We start from the raw sequence: 27766 nt of genomic DNA on the forward strand, positions 1-27766 counted from the left end.
GGATAAAACTCAGTCTTTCCTCTCCATGTATTGTATTTAGAAACTCACAGTTGCACTTGTCAGTACAGATTGCTTATGCTTTACAGTGGCATTTACATTTGCATTCACTGCCAACGTCCTATATTCTTAAGTTGTGGTTGGTTGGACAGCTTCAATTTTACAAGTTGGAAATCCCAGTTGAGAACTTTGACTAGGAGAGCTGGTCACCTCGTGGTGTAGAGATTTGAAACTTAACAAATTTAGCCACTATGCTGCCCATTGCTGGACTAACTACCCTACCTTACGATTATTAAACTATTAAAACAGTTACTTATCATGTTGTATTGACCACTCAATTCTTTGTTTTAACTTAATAATTTAAAGAATGAGCTTCAAACATCAAATTGTGGTGTGTGTTCCATAAACATTCAGTAATCGTTTTTTTTCTTGGTAAATTTACCAAAATTCATGCTTACTTTAAATCAGAAATTCTCTCATACTCTTGTACATACTCATAACTTCCCCTTAAAACCAAACACATTGGCATTAAGGAAGCAACCATCACCTTTCCACAGTTTATTTCTTTTAAAATAATTCATACAAATGCATACAGTCACAAACGTATCTTTGTCAGGTTGTCAGTTTTGACCAAAAATAATGATATTTACTGTAGAATATAGATTATGTATACTGTATATTGCTACGCCTACTACTTTACCATAAAGGGGACCAAGGTAGGCAACAGTGGACTGTGTGTTACTACCAGGGATGGAAATTCAAGGAGCACCTCGACACTTAAAAAGCTCATCTGATGTGGCGCCCATCATTTTAATAAAGGAATGCTCGCAGTTTGTTTTAGAAAGAAACAAGCAGAAGACTTTCGTCCACAGAAAAAGAATGGCATCTTGTTTAAGATTCAAGTTCAAAACAGTTCAGCATGATGTTGAGGATTTTGGGGCTCTAGCCTGGCAGTACCTTCAGTATGAGGCGCCCCTTTCAGATATCGCTGGCAAAATTTCCATCCCTGATTGCTACGCTTACTACCTAACCATGAAGAAGACCAGGTAGGCAACAGTAAACTGTTTTTTTACTACTCAGCTGCTGGTAGGAGGGGATCAGAAAGCACCTTCACTCAGATGGCTGGTTAACATCAGCACGCGAGAAAAGGGTTTGGCAGAGTTTTACACTTGCATGACACTGTACTCTTCTTGTTATGTGGGAATGTAACCTGTAAGAGATTTAATTTCTGAGAGATTGCTAGGCTAAGTTTGGAATCAGTTTCAATTTCAGGTGTTTATAGTTTCGTATTAAGTATTTTGTTAATGGCAGTCTTTGTATTGATGTTTGTGGAGAGCACAAGCCACCACCCCTCCTCCCAGTGCTGCTTTTTTAGACACAGATACAACCAACTCACATTGACACAGGCAGGCAGAACACCATATGTACACATAGACACGGAGGCCACAGAGAGTGGCTAAACGGTATACTCAAGGAAGGACCCATCTTGAAATGTTAAAGGGATAGTAGTCTGGATAAATGAGATTTTTATTTTATTTACTGACTTTGCTTTGAATTTTAAAATGTCCTAAACAGTATGAAGATTTCATTTGATTCAAGTTCATGCGCATGACTGTTTCTCATCTGTCAGTAAACGTTAACTTTGCTTAACTAGATGTGACATCTGGGAGTGAGTTTAAAACTTCAAATGGAAAGTTGAGTGTTTTGCAACTCTTCGGGCTGATTGGAGAGATCTATATCTGCAAGGGCAACTTCAGTAATATACTGACTTTGCAGCATGATGAACCATGACTCAGTGATTCATCAAACTGTTCATGCTCCATGACCTGCACATTTACTGTGTGTGATAGGGGTACTGTTGTATCATTAGACAGGACAAGATAAACATCCTTGTTTCTCAAAGTGCGGTCTGCTACAAGCTCTCAGTGCATCATTTTGTCGACATATATATTAATAGAGACAAGGAGATAAGTTCCCAGCCTTGGCATACCATTTTACCGCTTTCTTGCAGCCTTTCCTCCCACAACCCTCTTGATTTCGGTCAAGCATTTAGACAAGTCCCAAGAGCAAAGTCACATGCCCCTTAAACATAACTAACAAAAGCAAACATCAGTTCAACTTTAGCTCTTGTTAAAGTTCTTTTTCTAATGTAGCGGGACACGAAAAGGCAAGCAGGTAGAAAAACAAAAGCACTAAGTGGCATGAAAAAAGAATTTATAAAACAAAACTAAAAAAAAAGAACAAAAAGAAACAAAAAATAACTAATATACCAACTGCGGAAACTTACTCTCCTGAGATGGTGTGCAAAAAGCTGCCTCTTTTTGGGGGGGCTTGCTAATTTGGGGACATTAAAATAAAATAAAAACGGATATTGTATTCTCCAACTGGTTCAGCTACATAGAGAGATCACTTTTGCTTTTGTTAAGACTCGAATACAAATATCAGTATCTTCTTGCTTTAAGTCTAAAACTGTACACAGACAGGTTACATTCATTTTATAACCTACTAACTTTGCTTGTACATCAAACTAAGGAAAAGACACAGAAAAGAGAGAAAGACATAAACCCCGCCCCTCTAACTTTGGACACACTACAGTCTAAGACAGAGGAATTTGATCCTAGTTTTTTTCCCAAATCAACAGATAGTTATTGTTATGTTGTTGTTTTTTTTTATTTACTTCTGGCACAGAATCTGAAGATCATCCAGCGATCGGAAGACCAACTTCTGGTCGGGGCAGCAGACAGCTGCCTTGCTCTTTAATTCATCACCACCTTCCTTGTCTTCCTCTTTGGAGTGTGAACCGGCTGTTGGAAACCAGTTGCCAGAGAGTTCTTGAATTGATTGTAATTGGGACGTCAACCGGTCAATCTGACACCAAACCTGATAACAATTGTCACTAGAGAACTTATCGCAATGACACCGGTTGCTGTGCCAACCACCACCAGTCACTAGACAACACGGGAACGTGTGTGTTTTGTGTTTGTGGAGGGGCTACAGCTGGTCATTTGGATGCTGCTCTCTGTCGCCCTCTGGTGGCTTCACTGTGTTCTGTCCGGGAGACGGGGCGTGAGGAGGGTGTGTGACGGCGGGCGGAAGGGTGTGCGCGATTGGCACGGCGCTCTGTACAATGCCTTCAACAGGGGGAGGGAGGCCGCCAGATGGCAAGTTCACTACTCCTGGGGGATACCTGGTGGTAACAGACATGGGGAGAGAATAAAATCTGAGAGAATAAGAACTGAGTCATCTTAAATGCAGTTAAACTAATATGATTAAAGGCATTTTGTAAATTCACTTATGCAACCTTAATAACTCACAGGGTAGTGTCTTAGAAAGGATTCACACCTTACTTGACAGTAATAACACACACCTTGGGTCATATGACCTTCGATGACTCACATGATTACAGGGTGGGTCAGTAAATCTAAGGTCCAGCTCCAAGAGGACACCCCCACCAAGGTGGTTATTCAGTTCAAGCACTCAACAAAAACAAAGCTAAACACTAAACATCTTAGAATGGATAAAAACAGGAATCGCATAAATGATAAAAGAGTGACATAACTAGGGCTGTTCGATATAACGATATATATCGGATGACGATATAAAAACGTCTATCGTTTCATTTTACGCTATCGTTTGTTTCGTGGTGTCGCAAAATAAACTGTTTACGGCAACTTATGTCTAAAAATGTATCGTTTCATGTATCGGTTAAAACACTCGACTCCAGCTACATGACGCGCAGCTGGAAACACTTCACGCAAGTCGAGCTGCCCGAGATTCACAGAATTTACAGAAAATGTTACATTTTTGTGATTTATATCGTTATCGGACGATAGAATTCTTATATCGGGACATGAGATTTTGGTCATATCACACAGCCCTAGACATAACCATGTCCACATGTTAAACATTAAAGACCACTTAAAAAACCCATGGACACTTGACACTACTTCCGATTACGACAGCATGTTTGATTATTGTGTGTCGCTGTGGAATATTTAGATTTGCTGTACGTACAGAAATTTGGCCTCCATTTTTTGTGGTTTGCAGAAATCTGATTTGAATATAAACTAATAATTATAAGTGGGATATTCATTACCTTCTTCACATCACCAAACAGTGCTTTGCGTAGTAGATGTAGTGCAGTGTTTGGTAAGCTGAACTGTGTTGCTATTTCAGGATGTGATACACCCTGCAAGCACTTTTCAATACCCCAGCAGCCAGTGTTTTGTTGTGCTGACATTGCCTGGCTGAATTCCTCATGGCAGGCAGCGACGCTGTCTACCCATCAGTATAATTATAGACTGCCGTGTGACCTCTCTTATCGTGTGTAGTCAGAGCTGTCATCACATCTGCGAGTACTAACAGACTGGAAGTCAACAGGGCAGCAACATGCTCCTTTAAAGCTCGAGTACATTTGAAAGACCAAAACAAACATCAACTGATGATTGTAGCTCTTTTACCCTGAAAGCTTAAGGGTTAAGGTTTCCATATAGTTGGAAAATATGTAGAAATATGCCAAAAGAAGGAACAACTAAAAACCCAGTCAAGTAATTGCTGGTTGATACCTGTATGCCCCATTGAGCTCAGGGTGGACGGTAGCTGGGTCAACACCTGCCCAGTGGTTGTTCTGGGTGAGGAACTCTTTATTGACGCAGTTCTTTAGACTGTCTGGGATGCGACCTTAAAGAAAAGAAAAATAGGATAGAAGAAAAGGAAAGAAGGCCCTTAAAATTCCTCGACAGGAAGCATGGAATTCCTTAAAATACCACTTTTTGGGCTTTTTTCATCAGAAATCATGCTGTCTGCTAAAGTTTGTGTTTCTGTGACCGTGTGTGTGCACTACCTGTCACAGCCCTTCGGATCTCCCTGGCTGCTTCCTCTCGCATTTCCAGTGATGCCTGTTCGCTGTACCAGGCAGCGTGTGGTGTGCAAATGAGATTGGGGGCATCTTTGAGCGGACCCTGACTGAAACTGACAAATACACAAGCAGTACAATCACTCTGAGCTGCAGCAAAAATGATTTTGTGCACCACAAAAGGCTTTTGTTTTGTGTTTATTGATGACCTATGCTGTGGCACAAATGTCATTGAATACCATGATATTATAAAATTAGTAAACATTCCTGTAAACTGCCCCTAATTCTTCATGGAAGTGAAGTAAGATGCTGCAAATATTCAACAATGATTTTGGTCCATAAGATATGAAACCATCGTGCAGATTTATCAGCTGCCAATCCATGATGCAGATCTCCCGTTCTATCACATCTCTAAGGAGTAATATTGGATGAACATCTGCTGACTATGGAGGTTATTTGAGGACTTGAACTGATCGCTATGTTAAAAAAAAAAACAGTTTGACATTATTTGAGTTTTGTGACATGGTGTGTTGTACTGCTGGAAGCAGTCATCAGAAGATGGGTACACTGTGGTCACGATAGGCTATAGAGGGTAGGCAACAATGCTCAGCTAGGTAATGGCTTTCAAATGATGCTCACTTGACAGCAAGGGCCTAAAGTGTGCCAAGAAAATATTCCCCACTCCAATACAGGGTAGGGCGGATCCATGCTTTCAGAGCCTGACCCTACCATCTAAAGACTGCAGCAGAAATTGAGACTCATCAGACCTTCTATTATCTTCTATTATCCAATTTTGGTGAACCGTTGTGAGTTTTAGCCTCAGTGTCCTGTTCTCCTTCTGCTACTGTAGGCCATCTGATTCAAGTTTCAATGGGTTGTGCATTTAGAGACGTCCTTCTGCATAGATTGGTTGCGCTGAGTCGTTAGTTGAGATTACTGTTATCATCCTATCAGCTCAAAGCAGTCTGGCCATTGACCTCTGACCTCTGGTATCAACCAGCCATTTTCTCGCAGAAAACTACCACTTAATAGATTTTTTTTCTCTTTTTCTATTTTCTGTCAGCCTTACAGATGGTTGTGTGAAATCCCAGCGGATCAGCGGTTTCTGAAATACGGGCACCAAAACCATGCCATGTTCAAAATCAGTTAAATCATCTTTCTTTAACATTCTGATGGTTGCCTTGACTGAGTTGCTGCCATACGATTAGCCGATTAGATATTTGCATTAACCAGCAGTTGACTACATACCTAATAAAGTGGCCAGTAGCACTGATGGAATAATTCATGAATTCATTAACGATAAAGTCAAATATAGCTAGCAGTTAAAACAGGAGGTTACCTGAAAGGCTCTGACTCATGAACATCCAGGGCAGCTCCACGTATCCTTCCCTCCTTCAAGGCCTGAGCCAGAGCCTTCTCATCCACCAGACCCCCCCTTGCTGTGTTCACCAGAAACGCCCCCTGACGCATCTTTAACACACACACACACACACACACACACACACACACACACACACACACACACACACACACACACACACAGTCAGTGATATATGTTCAGTTGAGCTTAACACCACATTTACATTTTAAGATCGGTGCCCCTGTACATAAAGACTCTGTGATATTAAATATGAAACAAATCCCTTTCAGTAAAGCTAATAAAAAAGAAATCACATTTTCTGCTCACAGTGCAGAATTTCCAGTAATATTTTATAGGCCTACACTGAGCAATTGTCTTTTCACTTATCCTCTCCCAGTTAGGGTAGAAGTGTTTAAAGCTAAAATCCTTTAAGGAGAAAAGCCAATATCTGATAGTCCTTCAGACGTGGTACAGAACCTCATTAATCTGTAAAATGGTGGGCTTCCCTGGGTGTAGGCTCTTTAATATTTATGGCTATGGGACTCAGTAGTTGATTTGAGGCCAAAGAAATCATTTATGCTTCAGTGTACCTGCTCAGTGTCGCGTGTGTTGGGCGATGAGTGCGAATGCCGATCTTTACCTGTTTGATGGTGAAGTCATTGATCAGGTGGTGGTTGTGTTCGTTGAGGCTGCAGTGCAGAGACACACAGTCAGAGTGGAAGAGCAGATCCTGAGGAAGAGAAAAAAGGAGCCACTTAATCCCAATCCCAACAGAAATGTTGAACCAGGTCCAGACGACAGTTACTGTTACTTTTCCACACACAGTGGTCACAGCACCATTGCAATAAATGCCTATTTGTCACGGCGGATTGTGGAGAAAGCATTCTCGTCAGCAAAGAGAATTGGAGACAAAGGATTTGTTTCCCTGTAAAAAGAGGATTTAGTCTGAATCCATTTAAATGCTGTGCTAGTGATGAGCTCTTATTGGTTAAATACGAGCTGAGTGGAAATTGTTTTTGGCACACACGCCAGGTGAGCATTGTTGTGTGACAGGTGCTTTGCTGATATTTGTGCAAAGCATTTTGCTCTGCTTCTCCTCATGTTCTGTCATGTGCATACTGTGACAGCTATAGCTTCACATTGATCTAAACACTGGCTTTCTACCAATTTTTGGCACTGTTGGGTCTCTATGTTGTCAACAATAGCCTTTATACGGTCAGAGCTGGGCTCAGGGGTCGTGCTCACATGTTAGTTAGGGGCAGGCAGTCAGAATAAAGTTAAAGGAAAAAGAGCTAAAACTGCCTGTATCACACAAAGCATGAACTGAGGAGATACACCAAAGCCCAGTATAAGTATAGGTAAGTATAAGTAAATATATGTATATATTAGTATTAGTGTATATGTATAAATAAGGATTCTTTCTTGTGAAAATCAGTGAAAACATGCAAATATGCAGATGGAAATGAGCATAGCACGTCCCCCTTAAAATCTGATTCTCAGTAGTAACTCACAAGCCATTGTAATTTTTCATTAAACGTAGCCCTTAAATCCACTCAAAATCAAATTAGCTGTGGAATTTAATTAGCTTTCACTTCTTTTATGGTCTCAGTGTCACATAGTGTATACGACCGATGCCTGTAGATGTCAAGGATGCAGAGGTATGAAAAGGCTGCCTATGAGTTTAACTTTCTATTGATCAAGATTCACACAGGACTAATGGACTTTTATTGTAACTTTGGCTCCAAAATTTGTAAAAAAATAATCATTATATATCAATCAGATAATAATCAATCAGAATAATCATTCTAATCTTTCATTAACCATTTCGATTTTCTCTCAAATGGTTGAGGAGTAAGGTGACGTGCACATGGTAAAATCTAGGCGGAGCTTATTTTTTCTATCTGCGTTCAGACAGGAGTACCCTGTTTGTGCTTCCACAGCATAAACAGTGATGGAGTTACCGTTTGAAAATAATGACTCCATGGAAAATAAACTGTTAAAAGATGTTTTGGGTTTTTTTTTCTATTATACAGAAGAGCTGACAAAAGTGAAAAGAGGCTGATGTTTAAAATATAAAATGGTTTCACAAGTGTGTGTTTTACCTGTAGTGTGGTGACCCTTTGTAATCCCAGGGATCTTTCTACACCGTCAGCCAAATAAGGGTCATAGAAAATCACACTGAAGCCAAAGGCCTTGGCTCGCAGGGCTACAGCCTGGCCCACTCGACCTAGAAACACAGGAATACCCGCGGGCGTGGAATTACATTAACATCAATACTCATGCAGGGGCATTAGAAAAACTGCAAACATATAAAACCTATATATCTAGACTATATCCACGTGCATCTAATATTCCGCTTTTTGTCTTTTGCTAGCACAAATTACATACTGCGATTCTCTGACTGCTACCCACGTTTGCTCATTATTACTGGAAAAACCCTTTAGAATGTACAATTTAGCCAATTTAGCTGAGCTAAGGACAAAACTAGAAACGACAGAACAAATGTTCGATCACTGGAAATGTAAAAACAGACAGCACATTCTGACCAGCTGACCAAACATTGTACCTGCGTGTTAGTATGATCACTGTGAGCACCTCAGCATGCTGACCTCGGTGTGTATTGCTGAGCTCTGCTTCACATACGTTCGTCTTTGTTGTTACTCACCGAGCCCGATGAGTCCCAGGGTCTCTCCTCTGATCCTCGCTGCTCCCGATGCCACCTCACGGATCTGTTCCACACTCTGAACACGGGTCCCCTCCCGCAGAGCCTGGCACGAATACCAATTAGTTATTACACGCATATACAAGGCAGAGCACACAAACGTTACAGTTGAACATGATCCAGCCATACATCATAATATCTGGACTCAATGACCAAAGTCTAAGTCGTTTCAGGTGATAAGTCTAAATAATGATTTGAGGAACAAATCATTTTACTGTACCTTCTACATCTTACATCAACGTCTTTCAAATACAGCCACATTCTAAAGAAAATGAATGAACGTTTCAATTTTTCTGATTAGTAACTGTCGAAACTAAAATTGTGATAACCGAATGCACACCACTAACCAAGACATTTAAAATAAGTCGCTTAAATCCATTTAATTTGAGACTCTTTTATCAGCCACACGGAGCTACAAACCTGATGCAGCCAGGTGGTGCGTCGGTACAAGGTGAGGATGTGACACAGCGTGGAGTCTGCCGTTTCCTCCACGGAGGCGGCTGGCATATTACAAACAGCTATGCCTGTTGGACCAGAAAGCAGATAAGGATTGGTAATAGCTTTTAAAAACCATTTTGAGAGAGAAATGACGTTTGGTGAAAGCTATTTTTGTGGGGAAGTACGAGCTGAAGGTGTCAGCAGTTTTTTTTTCCTGTGCAAAATACAAAACTACTCGACACTTTAAAATGGAAGAGGCTCTCGGTAGAAGAAGATAAGGGAAGTTAGTAAAGTTCAGGCTGTTGCAGGAGCAAACTGAGTTTTAAAAAAGTTCTCCTTTTTTCTATTACAGATTTTTTGCAAACATGGCAACAGGAACTGGTAGCTAGGAAGCTTAAAATTTGACTTAATGTTTAGGTCATGCATTTACACAGCTTACAGTCGACTTTTTCGTGTTTCATATATTAAATTACTTTAAAAAATGTATTTAAAGGGGCCCTATTGTTCTAATTTCGAAAATGTCTTTACAGATCTGGCTCACTTCTCACACTCTTTAAGCCAGGATTCTTGTGATTGGCTGTTCCGCAAAAACAAAAGGTTTAAACACAAGGTGGGTGTTACTTCTGTGTTTATAGCAAGATCTGTTCCCAAAGCATGCAAAAAACTTTGTTTGTCTTTTTTATTTAAAATTTTGGACACATCAAAAGTTAACATCCATAGCTGCAAGAGTAAATTTACAATAGAAAGTAAGGAACAGCATAAGTGTGATGAAATTTGTGGTTAATTTTGGAAAAAGCATCTCTTTACTAAATGAGGCCACTCCCCCCCTCACATAGGAGAGACAGTGGGTCATACCAAAGACTGGATCGTTTTTTATTGAATAATAAATTCATACGCCAATGCTCATCTTAAGTATTTTAAAACATAAAATATAATAAGAAGCTGAACAAGTAAAACAGGTTTGGCAACAAGAAAGTCGAACTTGGCTGTTGCAACAATACAGTAGACCAAATTGTCAGAGACGCTTCTTTCTTGTTAGATTACTAACAGGAAAATTAAAATCTGTGCCAGTTCTGCCTGTGTCTTTAAGACAGAGCACTGAAACAGCTGGGAAGAACTATTTTGCTATTATGCAAATATGTGCACGTATGTGTGCATGTTCCTACCAAGTTCTCCAGCAGATTTAATATCAATGTTGTCATAACCGCTGCCGATTCGGACGATGATACGCAGCGCTTTAAACTTCTCCAGGTCTTCTCTCATTAGAGTGATGGTGTGGTACATCAGCGCTCCTACAGCTTCATTTAGGACCTGGAAACACACACAACACAACATATAGAGCAAGTTAACATATAAGAAATTATTATTATTATTAACTTTTTTTCCTGAGAATTACATTTCATTGATATTTTGCCTTTTGAAGTAAGATTAAGATAAATTAAGATAAGGTGTCTGCATCTATCTGAACTGTCTAATATTAGAATTAATACGATTCACACTGAATTGTCAGTGACTTTTAATCATTTCTAGCTTATTGTCTGACAATAACCATAATGGCTCAGAAGCAGATAATAAGATTATCATATAGAATTGAATACATTACAGAGCCGACACCTTTTAATTGGTGTGATCTTTCTGTAATGTTGCCAGCCCCCTGGTTCATATGTGCGAGGGGATGAAAATGACATGCGGTTCAATTACAGTAAAGAAGCCCTTTTAATTACACAATGAGGTGGCTGCTTATTAGAGAACCAGAGACAGAGAGCAAGAGAAGGATTGCGAGGGAGGGAGTGCCATCTGTTTCTCCCACACTGTGGCCTACTGAGCGCGCTCACAGAGAGGGTGCGCCTGGCAGACACCCAGTACAAGACATAACCCTGCCAGACATACAAACCCATTTACAATCGTAGTGACTGTTGCAGAATCTGACCCACATTCAAGTTTGTACTTGATTTTTGTGCATCCCTTTTGTTTTAACATCATCTATTTAACTTTAGACTCTTCTCTTAGGTTAAACGTTTCTCATTGAGGCTAGAGTCTCTGCTCTGTGGTGGCCAGTGTGAAAATAATGTCTCATGCTTCCTGAATCACTCTTCTCAGTCTGAGTCTGGCGAATCCTGCCTTTGTCATCCTGATGGAAAAACCTCGTCATTCGGTATATTCAGTTGATTTTTTTTTTTTGAGCACATAGCATTTCTGAATGTAGACCTGACCAACTGAAGGAAGCCCAGACATAACACTGCCCCAACAGACTTGTATGGTAAGCACTGGGCGTGATGGGTAAATCACTTCATCCACATCTCTTCATTCCCATCACCCTGAAACAGGGTAAATCTGGGCTTCTCAAGTCTCGTGAACTTTTTCCATCGCTACAATCTTTATCCTTCGGGACAAAAAGAAGCCTTTTTTTCCAATTACCCTCACTTTTTAAAGACTGTGTAGCTGTTTAGTCGTAATCCCTTGAGTTCTTCTGACATTGTGTGTGTATTGTTACCTGTTTCTTAGCTAAATCCAGATGGTGACTTTTTTGGGCTAGGCAGTATTATATTTCAAAGCTTTAAATTAAATCTTCTTTTTGGTGCCATTGCTTTACCGATTCATATCTGTTTAAGCATTCTAAGCCTATTAGATATGGCAGCATCATTAAGTCAGGAAAGCATGAAAAGAGAGTTTTAAATCACTGGTTTCTGAATTGGTTGACGTTGCTTTCATTATTCCTTTAGCCCATGGTGACAAGTTTCATGTCAGCTACTTGGTTATCTTTCTGTTTAATCCATATATGCAAAATTAGTAAAAGCAAACGCTTTACTTTGCCTGTTTTTTTTTCTGTTTAGCTGAAACACAAAAACATCCAGATAGAATTATAGAATTATTATTGCACTTTATGTGTACATGTTACTTCAAGCATGTTACCTTCTCGTGGATCTCCTGTGTGGACTGAGCGTCACAGAACGCTACAGTTGCTACGTCTTTTAGGATGGGCATCTCCACAGTGCAGTCTCGCCCGTCCAGCAGCGCCACCAGGGGGCGCGGATGCATGGGCCCGTTCATAATGGGGGGCCTGATGCCTAAAAACGCAAGAAGTGAGGGACAAAGAGTCAGATCGGCAGAAGAAAAGAAGACAGGGAAGACATGGGTGGAAAAGTAGGCTGTGGTGCTGAAACACCACCAGTGTAAATCTCCTACAAAAGGAATGGGGATACTTGTTCTGTACTTCATTCAAACTTCCAGCGTTTACTTTTGTGTAGGAAATTTTAAAGTGAAAATAAGGATGAGGTCCCAGGCACACACGAGGCCGCGGCTGTATCTGCATCCCATAATGTTTCTGTTCTGAGGTGGTGGTTGCCATGCCAACAGTGACAATAGGCGTGGAGGAAAAAAAGCTGTTTCTCGGAGCAGCTGTCTGCCTGTTGCGGAGCTAATTCCTCTTGTGTGAGGTCATGTTTCACAGCTGTTTTTCTCCTCATAACTTTGAAATATTTCACTGTTTTTGCTTAATTACTGCTGACTTATGATTAAATTTGCTGACTTTATGAAACAGGCGGTAATTTAGAAGATGGATGAGGTGGGTGTCGTAGCTATTCTAGTAGAAAATAGCGTTGAAAAGGCAAATCTTGCTATATGAATTTAGTGTTATTAATAATGAGGAAAAACAACAGCCTGTGATAATGAAGAATACTTTTTATTCCAGCCTGTTCACAAGTCTTTATATACTGAATGTAAATGCTCATCCCCATGGACTCAGAGTGCATCTTGGGAGCTGCTTACTTGGAAAAAATGGGGCGGTGTTGATACGAAAATAACTAGGCATGCAGCCTGAAGCACTAGATTATATCTCAGTTGTTTATTGTGCAGCACATTTTGGATGAAACCAAGTGTCTCTTTATAAATATACAAGAAAAATGCAAATAGAAAAACATCGAAACATCGCTGAAAGGGGTAAACGTGCAGGTGCGTAAGGAAGTGCAACAGTTCGCAAGGGATAGAGCGGTTTGCCACGCGAGTCTCTGAAATCCGACTGAAATCTGTCAATAACCGAATTACAGCGAACTCCTCCTGCACCCCTGCCGCAGGGTGTTTTATTAAATCATGCCTAAAGATTAAACCATTACCCTGAGAGTGCTGCTGGGCTGTACAGGAGGAAAAATGGTATTTAACAATGAAGATATGCCAAATGACCCCACTAGTGGGCCTTTGTTGAAGTTATAACAAGAACAGGGGTTGATAGGAGGTGGATTTATTAGTTTTCCTTGAATATTCCTTCCTGCTGCATTTTCCTGCATCGTTTCCCTCCCTTTCTCTTTCCACATAACCGATGGAATAATTATTCCAGATGACTGAGGGCCTTACAGCCTGAGACAGAAGACATCTGAGGGACATAGAGATGCAGATTCTGAAGAAAGTCCTGGCTGTGTGTGTGTGTGTAATTGGGATTTTTTGACATGTAAAGTTTTGACAGCCCTCTGAAACACTGCAGATGAAATAAGTGCAGAGTTATGCCTGTTTTTGCTGATGCTGACAAACCCATCATTCATCGCTGACTTTTCCCCCCATCTGAGATGTGCAGTCTGACATCTCGAATAAGCAGCCTCCTCTGTCAGTTCACTCAAAATATTCCACTCAAAACTCAAAGGATACACAATTGACCTTCCCCGAGTTTTAGTGTGTTTTCCATTTGCATTACCAACATCGTGCAAAAGAAGCCAAGTTATTAAACCAGTCATTTAAATTAAACGAAATCAAGATTCTAGGGTCTACGCAATACTTTGCATGCCAAGAATCCCTGAGAACCGTACTTGTGGACAGAAGTTTGGCAGCTCCTAACTTATGAATTAGTTTGAGAAATCTGAAAAAATAACACTCTTCTCCTGGCAGCTACAGCTTCACCGAGAGCCCAGTTGAAGCTCGTTGTCATTTTGGGTTTTGCTGCTGTTTACTTGTTTTCTTGTACTTAAAGGCTGCGTTTCTCTACTTCAAACAGTGAGTTCATGCTTTTCAGATTATTGAAGACAGAAACATGGGGCGGGGGGGAAGAAGCAGAATGAATGCAACTTTCAGAATGACTGAAACATAAAGGGACTTTCCAATTTATTAAACCTTTTGAGTAATGCAACATGTTTTTTGAGGTTGCATCCTGTTGTTGGAGAAGTCGGTGTCCCAACCTTTCCTGCAGCGGATTGATTTCTTCCTGTGTGACTGTTTTATGTTGCTGCAAAACAGTTCAGAGAGACACCTCTGCTCTTTGATTTGGAGTGATGTCTGAGCCTGACCTTTAGCACTGATGTTTTGATTATTTAATCTTTGTTGGCTTTCTGTTAACACTGGAAATTTGCATTTAACATTAATTACATTTGGCCAGGAACTGGTTGCTGCTTTGATCTTTTTTTCCCATTTGCTTCACTACAAGATGAGGACTGTGTTGTATTTGTAACCACTAGGAGTAAATAAGTGTAACTGTATAATTAAGAGAAAAGGGGCAGACTGGGGGAAAACATCCAATTAACTTCTATTTATAAAAGTATGTATGATGATGGATGATGATTTTTTTCTCATGTGAAAGGCCCACCGTGGGAAGTAAATAGGTCATTAAGGTTGAAACTCTGTGACTTTCTCCCCCACATACTTGCAGCAGTTTTCACTGGTGTGCATGCATGAGGAAGTAATGTATGCAGCGTTACATTGCATTTCAGCTCGTACGTCTCATTAGGCTGCAGCCATTAGAGTTCTGCTGTGACACAAAATAAGCTTTCACAGTCTATATTAAGAAAACCGATACAAGGGGTCTGCGTTCAGTTTGTGTCTCGTTTGATCCGTCTACCGTTAACTTTCCCTTTGTTTAAAGCAGCATAGTCGCGTGGTTATTTTTAAACTAGCACGCTATAAGTGCATGACAAAATACATAGAGAGACGCTTCGCTGTCGGGAATTTAACACCAACAGTTGTGTTCAAACACGTTTCAGTTTTGGTTTCATGTGGTATGAAGCTGTCGTGCAGCCACAACAGAAGCTCAGCTACTTGTACGTGAGCTAAAACTTGGTTTCCACCTCAGTTTTGCCCACAGCACGTTCTCCTGGTTTAATGTGGGCATTTCCTTCATACTTCCACTGATAAAAAAGAAAAGCAAGAGCACTCAGAAGCTGCACGGCGACAAAGAATAGCTCCCAACATCGCGCGACCCGTCACTCGACTTCTGCATTGTCTCTTAAATCTGCATTGTCAGATTACAGCATGAAACTTGATCTGATGAAGCAGTCCAGTGAGGTGAAACTCAAATCTTGCACATGGTGCCTTATGTGGCCTGCTAAAACATCAGCTATACCTAATAGGATTTGCCTGGAGGCCACTGCACTTACACATCAATATAAAATCTATGGTGCACAGCTTAGAAAATGGAATACAGCGGCAGCGAGAAGAATTACGGCACCGCGCTGCTCAGTTTTTGGCACTGACATGGAAAAAGTAGTAGTAACTGAGCAGACAGGATTTTCATGAAATCTTGTCATTCTGGTATTATTTTTATGGGGGGGGTTACAGAGATTCCAGACATTTCTCCAGCACACACTTGGTCAGACTGAGGGAGGAAATAGCTCTCATTCCAGCCCCATGAATGACCTTGGGAGTACCAGCACTTCAGCCTGCTGAGTAGTACTAGGCAATAAAACACTGCTTTATTCACTGTCTCTGTCTCTTCCCCCACACTCACAAACCACAGCAGTGCCCTGTAAATATTAATCCTCCAACTCAAATGGTCATTATTTCTTGGTCTTTTTTTATTACTGGTATTTTTCTCGCTCTCCCGTCACTTTAAACACTCATTAAATCCTTCATTATATTAAATAATTGGCCAGACTTCCAGTTCCCTAACTGTAAACGCTTATCCCTCTCCTTTCCCTCTCTCATTATATTAAATACTCCAGTAATCTCTCACTCTGTCTTTACCTCTCCCGTAGCCCCGGGGCTTGGTGACTGCTGGGGGCATTCACGGTGCAAACAGGCCTCTTGACAGCCAGAGCTTCAGCTCTGCTCGTGCTTTTCCATCCAGCATTTCTGAACAAGTACTCTTTAACTCAGATGCACAAGCATGAACAGTAGACATTTTGAGTAAACGCAGCAAAGCAGTGGTAGTGATTTGCAACTTGGGAAAAGCGAAAACAAAGAAAGTTTTGTTCATTGTTCACTATAATACAATAACCATCTGTACAGTAACAGTTGAGCCTGGGGAGGGGGGGCAAGATCAAATGACATCATGGATATGAAAATAGGCTCCATCCCAAAGTAGCAAAATGATGGTAATGCCATTTGATTGACATTTAGAAATTGAAAAAGCATCTGCCAGTGACTGCTGGGACTGCAGCACGAGAGCCAATGGGAAAGCCCTGCGGCCTGCCTGCATCCAGCTGTCATTGACCAGCTCTTAGGAACAGCTGGATTTTTGTCCCCGAGGAGGGACACCGTGTTTTCACACTGTCAGTCAACAAAGACAATTAAAAGGATCAGCTAATTTCATGCGTTTTAAACGTACAGGTCAACGGGACGTCGGCCAGCCTCGATGCAGAATGATCTGCCAAAACAAGCTGCAGCGGACCTGATTTTTCCCACAAGAACATGCACTCTAGTAACAAGGGTAAACCGCTCCGAAGCATCTGTAGGGCTTCCTCTGTGTTGAACTATTAGTCAGCTGAAAAAAGGTCATAACTATTGTTACAGTTTATTTATTAAGCTATAAGCTAAGAATAGTTAGAAGAATAGTTCCCGTTTTCTTCATTTCAATATTTAAAAACAAATCTTCACATTCCTTTTCCTCGTCTGACTACATTCAGCTCCAGCAGATCAAGTGTTTTTATTTTTCACTGTGCGAGCGAGAAAAAGGAAAGGAAGAAAAGCGGGGACGACATCGCTGTCGGCACCTGTGATCGCTCAAGTCGCCTGCAGCCGTAGAAACCAATCATCGAGCCACAGCATGGCTGATTTATAATGCTACTGGCTCTTGTGGCGTGCAGCAACCACAAGAGCCCCCGTATCCTCCTTCTCACCCCTTCAGTGTTCGTCTCAACATCTCTTCATCTGATGTTGCCTCATTTTTTGGTCTCCATCTCTCATTTCAGTCTCACTTCCCCAGGCTTTCTTCATCTCCCTTGCCGTTTTTCTTTTTTTCTCCCGCTCTGCACAACTCCCTAGCAATTCATAAAGGCGTGCTTTGTATAATAGTTGTATTTATATTGCTAAAAAGCGGGTGAATATCCAGGAACAAAGTGTTCAGGGGTGGCTTGATGTTTCTGTCTTTCGTCTTTCTCCCCCTACCCCCACTTCAACTCCCAGGAAGGAAAAATAATAAGACAGACATATCCATCACCACTGGTCCTCCTTCTTTCATGGACTCACACACCTACACACTAACACAGGTATTACACTTTTGCCTCGTCAGTCAGTGCTTTTGGACATGACTAATATACAGTGATGTATGACACACACAGGTGCTTACACATAGAAACGATCACCATGCAGGGCTCTCATTTGCAGGTATGGTGTCAGCAAAGCAGTTCAGGTTTGTCAGGTCTTTGTTCTCATAATGAAAGACACCAGCAGCAAACCAGCAATAACATTTGACAGCAACTCAGTAATGGCAACCAGTTCAAAGTTTGATGAGGCAGGCTATAGTTCCAGTTGTGCTATGTGCCTATACTTTAAATATTCCAGAGACTAGCTTAATAGATCAATAAATTGTAATTGTTAAAAATAATTTATTATTGGAAGCTATTTCTGCTGGAAAATATTTATTTTACAATTGTGAAGTCAATCATTTTCAATTTGACATGACTTAGGGTTCAATTTCCAGATTGCCACGAATGTCACAAGTACCCACTGTTTGTTTGCAGGAATTCATAAACTGTTTATAAGTACTGGCTTAAACAGTATTTGCACTAGAGGAAAAAAAATACATTTATAAGGCTGTAACTGGATTATTGTATGGCTGCTGGCCTGTTACATTGGATTAATTGTTAATATACATTTTTTTAAAATCACAGTCACTTTGAAGTTTCAATTGGATTGGGTCAGTTTGGACACTCTGGTGTAAACGCCTCCCCGTAATGGATTATTAAGGCTATGAAGCATTTACTGCATTTAGATTATGGGTTTGTTGAAGTGCGGGGACCCGCAGGGGGCCGTTTGAGCGGTTTCAAGGGTATTCCCAGCAAAAGGAAAAAAGGGTTTAGTTTCACACATTGCACCGTTTATTTGAGCTGAGCTAAAATAACTGCTTAAAGTGCTGTTTGGTCGTTTTAAAGAGGCTGCTAAAGCCATTTTACAGGTATCATCTTAAAAGTTATTTAATCTGCAGGTTTTACCCCAATCAGACTCACTTGACAGTGTTGACATATAAATTAATAACGAGTATGCACGGACTCATCATAATGCAAAGCTGCTAATTACCTACCATAGCTGAATTATAGCCTACCTGCTAACTGTTGTTTTGGGGTGGTAAATTGTAGGTCTGTTGGTTTTTTGTTGTGTTTTGTTTTTTCTGTACTCGTCTTTTGATCTTGCCACTTTGTCTCAGTCACATTCCCCCCTTTGAACAGCCCTTCTCAATAAAAAACGAACTTGTCAAATGCAGCTAGCAAGTATTACATAAGGCTAACCTTGACTGAATAAAAGAGTGAGATGTATTAGTTCTGACTGGCACATCTTTCACTATTGATTCCCATTTTAGTTCAGTCATTTTTCTGTAAGCATTTGACATAATAGACCAAGCATCTTAATGGCTCTTAGTGCTACAGTCTCTTTGCTGAGCACTTTATAGATTTCTAAGTGCTGTAAATTACACCTGAGGAGATTCCTGCCTTTTATATGGCAGTAGTGCAGTATAAAAAAACCTGTATTTGTTTTCATAAGTGTGTGAAATGGTACTGGAGCCCTTATTTCACATTCCAACATAGATGTGTAGTGACTTGTAATCTAATAGCCGTTTCAGATTACTCTGGATTTCTCTAAACTAACAACATGCCACCACATGAGCGGTTTCCCTCGATTTTTGCCTTTGACATTAGGCATCTCTCAGTGGGAAACTGCCTGGAACTATAACAGTCGTGTTTACAGTGTAAAGGCCTCATGGGATGCGTTTACCAACATTCGATTTTTTGTGTTTTACCAGCAGATCTGGTTTAACATGGTTTTAGAGGGGTGTCACTCATCTAGGCCTTCATAATCAGCTCAGACACGATACAACACAGAGATCAGAGGCTCCCCTGCCTTCAGAAAGATGAATCAATCAATCACCTGAAACTGCAAGCTGATTTTACAGCACCCTTTAAAGGTTCAGTGCTTGTCACCGTGCACTGAAACAGACCCCACGACCCAATCAGTGTCACGATTATTGACTGGTGGAGATTTGTGCATGAGCGTCTTGAAAAGGACAAACCTTGCTAAGCCACAGTCATTTAGTCCTGTGACCTTGGATTCTCAAGCTGCCGGCGTGGATGTGGAGAAGATATCTGCCCAAAGCGAGGGGCAATAAAAAAAGGGTGGGGGGGTAGTAAGATAATAGCTGCAACTTTAATCTTTGATGTCATCAGGAAAAAGAGCCTGCAGCCTCTTGATGACATCAAATAATGTCTGCTTTCTTTGAAGAAGAACTGGATTCACAAATGCAGATTTAGCTGATATAATAACTCGATAACACGGGAATGATCGTTTATCTTCACACCCTCATCCTCCTGCTCGACACCCGACCCCCCTCTTCCTCCTCCCCTCCCACCCCTTTCTTATTCCTAGCAGCCCTACCTTGATCCCATTTTCTAGAACAGTCTTTTGCAGCCCCTATCATAAGGTGCATCTATTACCTGTGAATCCGGCTGGGGGCATGCATGTTTATACTTGAATATGTGTGTCACTTTAGTTCCCTTTTATGTCTGTGAGTGTGTAAGTGTGCTTGCACGTAAATTGTGCGCACACTTCAGTGAAGGCAACCACTTTCCATTAAAAGAAGCACAATGAAAGGCAAATATGTGTCATGTCCTTGCTAGCCCTCGAAGGAGAGGGAGATCTATTTCTGTCACCGCAAACAGAGGTGTTCAAGCAGCTTTCAATAGCAGAGATTTGCCTCTTCGTGCACATACACTCACTCACGCACAAACACACACACACACAGATCTTTAGAGAAAGGACTAACCATTCTTGTGTGATGAGAGCGGCTGAGCGATTAAGGAAAAACAAAAGATAACAGTGTGAGTGAATTAAGAAGAGAAGGAGGAGGAGGAGACGGAAAAAGGGAGAGGAAGAGAGAGAAGGGGGAGGGGAGAAGGAGGCAGAATGATCTACACTGAGTTCACAAATATTGGCACACACACACTCATACACACACACAGTGATATGCAGTTCCCACATAAAAGCAGAGTGCTGGTTGTTTACCTAAAGGCATGCCTTTGTTGAGGAGATGTGAGCTTCCCATGGTGTGTTCCCCAGCCGGCCAGCACACAACAGAAACCTACAGTCTTCACACAGCAGACATGAACAGGAATCCAGTCAGCATATGGCGGCTGTGGCCAGCTACCTCGCTTCCCTTAGTCCTTCTCCCAGCCCCTTAGTGACAAGCATACACATGTGCTCCCCCTCTTTTCGCTCTCTCTCTCTCCCCTCCCTTCCGTCCCCTTCGCTCGCCTGCTCTCTCTATCTCTTACCCCTCCCTCCCCGCTGTCTTTAGGTACCTCCCTCCCCTTCCTTTCTCACTTTCTAATACAGAAAATCTCTCTGTCTTTCCAGCTCTCTGTCACCAAAAAAAGAAGCACACACAGTTTGCAAGAGCTGCTGCGTTTATGAGAGCGGGAGAGTGCAAAAGAGATGGCGGGGGGGTATATAGCATAGAAAAAAAGAGAGAGCGATAGGGAGAGCAGGAATGGGGAGGAGCTAACGCGGGCCAAAATTCATCTTTTGTTTCCTGAAAGACGACAGGGAGGAGGAAAGACGAAAGAAAGAAGAGTTGTGCAATTTCAAGGCTGAAGCAAGAGAGGAAAAACTAGTTCTCTGTGATAAAAACGAAACTATAACAAAACTTAATTTGAATAATGAGGAGACAAGTTGTAACACTGCAATCAATGTGTGCCTTTAGTAACACCCGTTTAATCACCATCTTTGGTTTATAAGTTTACTCTTGCGTTGTGTTTGTTTGAGAACATTCAAACTTTTTATTTTTGCGAGGGATTAGTTATATTTTTGACTTAACCCACTTCCATGAGTAATGCACACTTTCTATATGGGTAAATACACTGTGCTTATGCCATGCATGAATACAGGTTCATGTTTTTATATTTTAAGGAAGTTACTTGAGGAAGTCAGTGCTGTTAGTCTACCCCACCTTAAGTAAGCGTATGAAATGTGCTGATTGTGCTATAGTTCCTTGTTATATACGTTTAGCTTGTTTTGCTTGGCTAAATATTTAACCTGTGACAATGATTTCCTCCAGAAAAAGAACATTAAATTTTATAAGTGAAAAGTTCTTATTACTGCATTATGGTGTTTCTTTATTAAATCATCCATCTATTTAAAAATAAAATGTTACTATTCTATTACTATTACTATTCTTTCTAATTATCTTGTTTATGTGCTGTCCTGGCCACTTTATTAGGCACACCTTCCTACTACCTAGTTGACGTCTTCTTGCCTTCAGAACTGCTTTTTGTATGGTGTAGATTAAAAGATGCTTAAATCCATATGAATTTGTTGGTTGAACATTCATAATGTAAAGTTGCTCTACTGAATTGCCGATATCCTCCCCCGCACCATTACACCACCACTGCTAGCCTGAACCATTGGTATAAGGCAGGGTGGATCCATGCCTTCATGTTATTTACAGCAGACTCACCAGATCAGAGCTTCATTTGTCCAATTTTAGTGAGCCTGTGTGAAGTGTAGCTTCAGTTTTCTGATCTTTGCTGACTGCATTAGTACCTGGTATGGTCTTCTGCTGCTGCTCTGCTTTAAGGTTCAAATATGCTCTTCTGCATACCTTGGTTATAATAGGTGATTATTTGAGTTCTTGTTGCCTACTTTCTCTGACTTCTGTCATCAACAAGGCATTTTCAGCCAGAGAACTGCCACTCAGTCCATATTTTTTCGTTTTTGGACCATTCTCTGTAAACCCTACAGATGGCTATGTGGAGAAATCCCAGAATATCAGCAATTTATGAAATATTCAGACCAATCTTTGTGGTGCTAACAACTAGGCTGCATTCAATGCCACTTAAAAATCACCTTTCTTCCTCATTCTGATGCTCGTTTTGAACTCTGTATACCTAAATGTACTGAGTTGCTGTTGCATGAAATATTTGTATTAATGAGCAGCTGAACAGATGTGCTTAACAAAGTGGGCAGCGAGTATATATGTCCTCGCCATTTTTATCATGTTATTTTCTGTTGATTCCTTTTGCGCATAAAAACTAAGCCTTTAAAGTAGACCATTATCAGAAGGAGAAATCTTATCAGTGATGTAATATGGCCGTTCTCTCCTTCATGCTCTATTGTTCCCTAATAATACCTCATAGGTGTGTCCAAAAATGCAAGCAACAGCTAGTGTGTCATCCAATTAGTCTCCAATTTTCCATCTGGGTGCTTTGGTCTGGTCACCGACAGTAAATACCTGTCCAGACTGACTGCAGTGATGGCTTTAGAGCTCCTGTCATCTACACATTAGCCACTTGATAACGGCTGTGATATAAGCGGCCTCAGACGCCCCTCTAACTGCCGGCGCCTAACCTAGTTTAACAGCAATGATGGTTACATCACACGCTCACTATTGGTAAATGTCACAGACAGCCAGTGGGCGAGTTGTTCAAATCCAAAAAGAGGCAGAGGGTTAGCGAAACTGTTGTTTTCAACACCAGCATTTCCTCCCATCATTCCTTTCATGCACTGTTGAATTGTTTGAAACAAAATTAAAAATGAGCAGTACCCTCCTCCCTTACCTTTTTCCCCCCTTTAGTTACACAGTGAAGTGGACCATACATGGCTCTGGGCCACTGCCTCTTTCTTTAAATAAAATAACCCAACCTCTTTTTTCTGGCCCTGTTCAAAGAACTATGATGGAAATTACGTCGACTCCAAATTTTCCAAAGGTAAACATAGTAAAAGGAAAAAAACACAGTTTAGACAAGACAACGCTAAAAAAAAACAGGTCAAAGGAACGAGCTGCAGATTGCCTCATATTTGCAAATATATGAGGCACGTATATATGAGTAGCCTTGACATACTGAACCAGAGACCTGTCAACCGTGACAATTGATGTACTAAAACACGTTATTTTGGCTGTTTTGGGTCCTCCTGGCTTTTTCCACAACACTTTCATGCTTATTTCACACTGCAGCACCGAACAGTGGCAAGCGATGGCATTTTCTGAATGTTTCTCTTGTAAAGCTTGACTTGAAGTAATCTTTTCTATCGCAGCCAGTAGCAGCAGCTGGCGGGAACAGACCTGAGACGCTTTCTAACTTAAGAAACAAGGTTTTCCACCTCTGCACTGTAAACATGTGTAACTAAATGTGTTTCTGATCAAATTTGCGACGAGGAAAAGCCCACGAACCAACGTATAAATTAGGTGCAAATTGCAGCAGATACTTTAAAAATTTGCTGTGGGATTAGGAGGTTTGTGAGATTTGCTCCACACTGCAGAATGTATCAGCCACTTGCTGTTTCAAGAAGAAGCACCCGAGCTGTCTCGTATTTTAGTATCATAACCGTGATATATTGAACTCAACAAATTATGCCAGTTAGTAGTTAAACTGATTAGTAATTGAGAAATGTCTCTCTGACACATCACAGTTGCATGTATCCTATTAAAAGGAATGTGTTAGGTGCTTGAGGTCTCAGACCAAATGCAAACTGACATCCCTGTGTCGACTAGAGAAGCAACAGACGTGTTTATCTTGTTTCTGAGGCTGACAGCGACTTCAGCTAACATACGAGAGACAAATATTCCCCAGGAGATGGAAGAAATATGAAGCATATTTGGTGCTTCTAAATAAGGACAGAGAAAGGCGACACTGCGGGGATATCTGAACTGTTCAAGCTCCACAGGGAGCAAGGAGGAAACAAAGGGGGGTGGATGGGTAGTAGAGAGATATAAGGGAAAAAAGAAAAAATAGTTTAAAAGAGATTGAATATTTAATGATTTTCAGGAGGGAAAAGGTGAAACAGAAGAGGGAAAGAACTGGGGATAGACTTCCTTTGGTTTTTCCTGTTCATCCTCTCTCTCTAACTGCCTTCACCTCGCCTGCATCTGCCCTCCTTATCTGACTGTGATGATTTTTATCATCTTCCTCTCCCAGTTTCTATCTTGATCTTATTCACACTCCATCAACCACCACGACACACTCCACCCCTACCCCATTCCTCATTCCTGCATTTCTCTCTCTCTTTTTCCCACTCTCAGGCGTTCTCACCATACATCTCCACCCTCCCACTCCTTTTCTCTCTATAGTCACTGCAGCGTGTCTAATGGTTCGGCTCCTCAGCAGATCCACCACGCAGAGGCCAGGCGAGCAGACTGACGCCTCCCAACCACTGGCCTTATCAAGACTGACAGCGAACTAGACCCAGAGCTATCGCTAACACACACACATGCTCACTCGCACAAACAATTGCAAAGATACACGCCTGCACATCCACAAAGACACAAGCTTAATAAATGCACACTCATGCAAGACGAACGTACTGACACTGAAAGGCAGGTACACGGAAATAATATTTCTGCAGCACACACAAACAAAAGGATGCCTGCGACACTTAAATGCACTCACGCGGACAACTAAACGTAAGGCAGCTGCATCGCATTGAAGCACACATGCAGACGCAGGCACATACAGACACACGCATGGGCAACAAATTGGATTTATGGATGCTGACAGTGAGCTGCAGAACAATGTGGATGCCACTACAGAAGAGAGTAGATACTGCAGAAACAATCTAATCTACTGTAGGTGGAGATGGGTACCGCAGGCGTGAAGAATCCAGCCAACATGTGGAAGGGAAGGAGGGAAGGAGGGGGGGCGAGATGAGTGAAAAGAGGCTGACTAGGTGAGACCAACGGGAGAGATTAAGGAACAGAGCGCTAGAAAGGAAAAGGAAGGGGGAAGAGGAAGTTGAGGAGTGCAAAAGGATGGGCACAGTAAGAAAAGAATAAAGGAAGTAGTCAAGTAGTCTCTTTGATTCTGGCCTGAAACTTGTGCTGTGTTATCTTCCTGTTTCATTCAAGGAGTAGAAAAGAACCTATTTGAAAACTCAATAACAGTATGAGAGTGTGAGGTTAAAAATGAGAAATGCTCCAATGTCTGATCAGCATAACAAAAATCAGTTCTTACTGGATGAGCTGCTTTCTTGAGCTGTTTAATAAAAGAGGAAATGGACTCTTTTAGATGTTTTCATTATGCTAAACAGCAGACCAAAACGTAAAGATTAGAACCATGCATCTGGGCTCAAACAAGGCTGCGTGAGAGTGGTTACAAACTGGATACTCTGACACTCTAGTGGCTGGGACACCGATCATGTTATACCTTGATCATATACAAGCACAGACAGCTCGAGGCGCAACGGCCGAGCAGTCATTCCTGTTATACTTCTTGAAGTCTGCCGCCTGGGGCGCATGGGTAGTTGGTGCATTGTTATGTAAATCCTCTGCGGACATCTGCAGAGACCCTCGCTGTCACCGTTTACATCTCTCGGACCCAAGTGCTTATAAGTGGATGTAGAAATAATAATTGGGCACTGGATGATTTAAAACCCTGTAAGCTGCCAAAAAAAGATATAGGAGAAGAAGGGCCTGTTCTCTAAAAAGAACATGGCAGCATGTTTGGAAAAGAACAAACAGAACATATTAGCACAAACACCTTATACCAGCCGTCAAGCACGGTGGTGGACGGGTGATGATTTGGGCTTGTTTTGCAGCCACAGGACCTGGACACTTTGCAGTCAGAGAGTCAACCGTGAACTCCTCTGAATACCAAAGTGTTCTCGAGCCAAATGTGAGGTTGTCAGTCCGACAGCTAAAGCTCGGCCCAAATTGGATCATGCAACAGGTCCGTTATCCCAAACACAGACGCAAAGCTACAACAGAATGTTTAAAAAAAGAAAATAATCAAGGTTGCAACCCGATTGAAATGCTGTGGTGGAACCATAAAAGAGCCGTGCATTAACAAATACCTGCAAACCTCAATGAATTTATTTAAGCAATAATGTGAAGAAGAGTGAGACAAAGTTCCTCCACATCAGTGTGAGAGACTGATAAAGCCATACAGTAAATAAATACTTTAAATTATGCAAGCTGTTGAGACAAAGTGTACTAAGTTTTTAGTTTTTCACTGAGATACCTGTAAAATTGTTTGTTCTTTACACAAGATTATTGTATTTTAACCGTGTTATTAATGGTGATCTATTGGATTTTGTTTAGATTTTTACCTATTAGGCTCCTTTGTGTCATTTGTTATATTGTATTCACTTCATTCAGCTTTTCTACTTTATTTAAGTTATTTTGTTATAGATTGTGTTTAATGTTTTAGCTACAGTAAAACAGGGGTTTTGCAACTTTTGCATGAAGTGTCCTATCTAAGCTTATTAATATTAATTTTTGGGACTCACAGTGGTTTTGGCTCTTAATACCTCACATACTTCACTGATCATATGCGCTGAGGAGTGCACAGCCCTCTCAACACTTACGTTTAAAGACTCGCTCTCTAATCGGCTCCCTATTTATGGTTCATAAGGATGTTTTAGATGCTGTATTTGTCATACGATGAGAGCTGATACTCAGACTTTTTTCTATATAACCAGCAGCAACATGTAAAAACCCTTCTGGGTAGAATTCATCAAAGCAGTAATCCCCACGTCTCTGCAAACATCTTACTTACTAAACAACAACCCTTTCACAGAAAAATAAACAAATTCTTACATTCACACACAACCAAGCCTTCATACTGTTAAGTACACAGAGGAAGGGGGGGGGGGGGGGTTGTTTCACCCTTATTAGCTTGGCACAGAGTTATCTCTTCAGACCTTAAACACACTACAGAATAGCCGCTGTTATCACACAAACCTGCACACACATACATAGACACACACAGAAAATTACACACAGGAAGTCTGTGATATGGGGCCAAAAATACATCACAAACCTTGCATCACCTTCCTCTCAGTGTGTCCACTCTTCCACTGTGTCCCAAAGCTGGGTGGAGGTGTGTGTGTGTGTGCGTACGGGAGGTGTGGCATGCAGTAGATAATGGGCCAATTGTAAGTGATTAGAGTTGGAGCCAACCAATCAGCACAGCCTGGTACTGGACTGTGGCCAATGGCAAGATGTTCAGCGCAGCTGGGGGAGGGCGCTCTCGCTCACACACAGGAAAAGAAATGTGGC

The 27766-nt window shown here is 41.3% G+C and overlaps 1 protein-coding gene across 4 annotated transcripts; it reads right to left on the bottom strand.

Moving 5' to 3' along the window:
- Positions 1 to 540: 540 nt before the first annotated feature.
- Positions 541 to 27756, bottom strand: LOC113030599 (C-terminal-binding protein 1). Of its 4 annotated transcripts, none has more exons than XM_026182199.1 (11): positions 27528 to 27756; positions 12286 to 12440; positions 10539 to 10683; positions 9355 to 9458; positions 8878 to 8980; positions 8315 to 8439; positions 6853 to 6942; positions 6192 to 6322; positions 4841 to 4968; positions 4563 to 4677; positions 541 to 3217 (listed from the first exon to the last, which is right to left on the bottom strand). In XM_026182199.1, exons 1-11 carry the CDS (start codon positions 27619 to 27621, stop codon positions 2989 to 2991), a joined length of 1419 nt encoding a protein of 472 aa, XP_026037984.1. In that variant the 5' UTR covers positions 27622 to 27756; the 3' UTR covers positions 541 to 2988. The 4 variants fall into 4 exon arrangements, with proteins under 4 accessions (XP_026037984.1, XP_026037987.1, XP_026037993.1 ...); XM_026182202.1 differs by having other exon boundaries at positions 541 to 3184; positions 27528 to 27747; XM_026182208.1 differs by lacking the exon at positions 27528 to 27756 and adding an exon at positions 20782 to 21035.
- Between the last annotated feature and the right edge of the window lie 10 nt (positions 27757 to 27766).

Source organism: Astatotilapia calliptera, chromosome 2 (assembly GCF_900246225.1).
Source record: "Astatotilapia calliptera chromosome 2, fAstCal1.2, whole genome shotgun sequence".
NCBI lineage: Eukaryota > Metazoa > Chordata > Actinopteri > Cichliformes > Cichlidae > Astatotilapia > Astatotilapia calliptera.

Bases quoted from the DNA above. Each gene is read 5' to 3' on its own strand.
- LOC113030599 (XM_026182199.1), bottom strand. From the start codon at position 27,621: ATGCCACACCTCCCGTACGCACACACACACACACCTCCACCCAGCTTT. The intron at 4,969-6,191 runs GTAACCTCCTGT...TGTATTTGTCAG, and splicing joins CATGAGTCAGAGCCTTTCAG to TTTCAGTCAGGGTCCGCTCA. The intron at 4,678-4,840 runs GTAGTGCACACA...CTTTTCTTTAAG, and splicing joins GATCCGAAGGGCTGTGACAG to GTCGCATCCCAGACAGTCTA.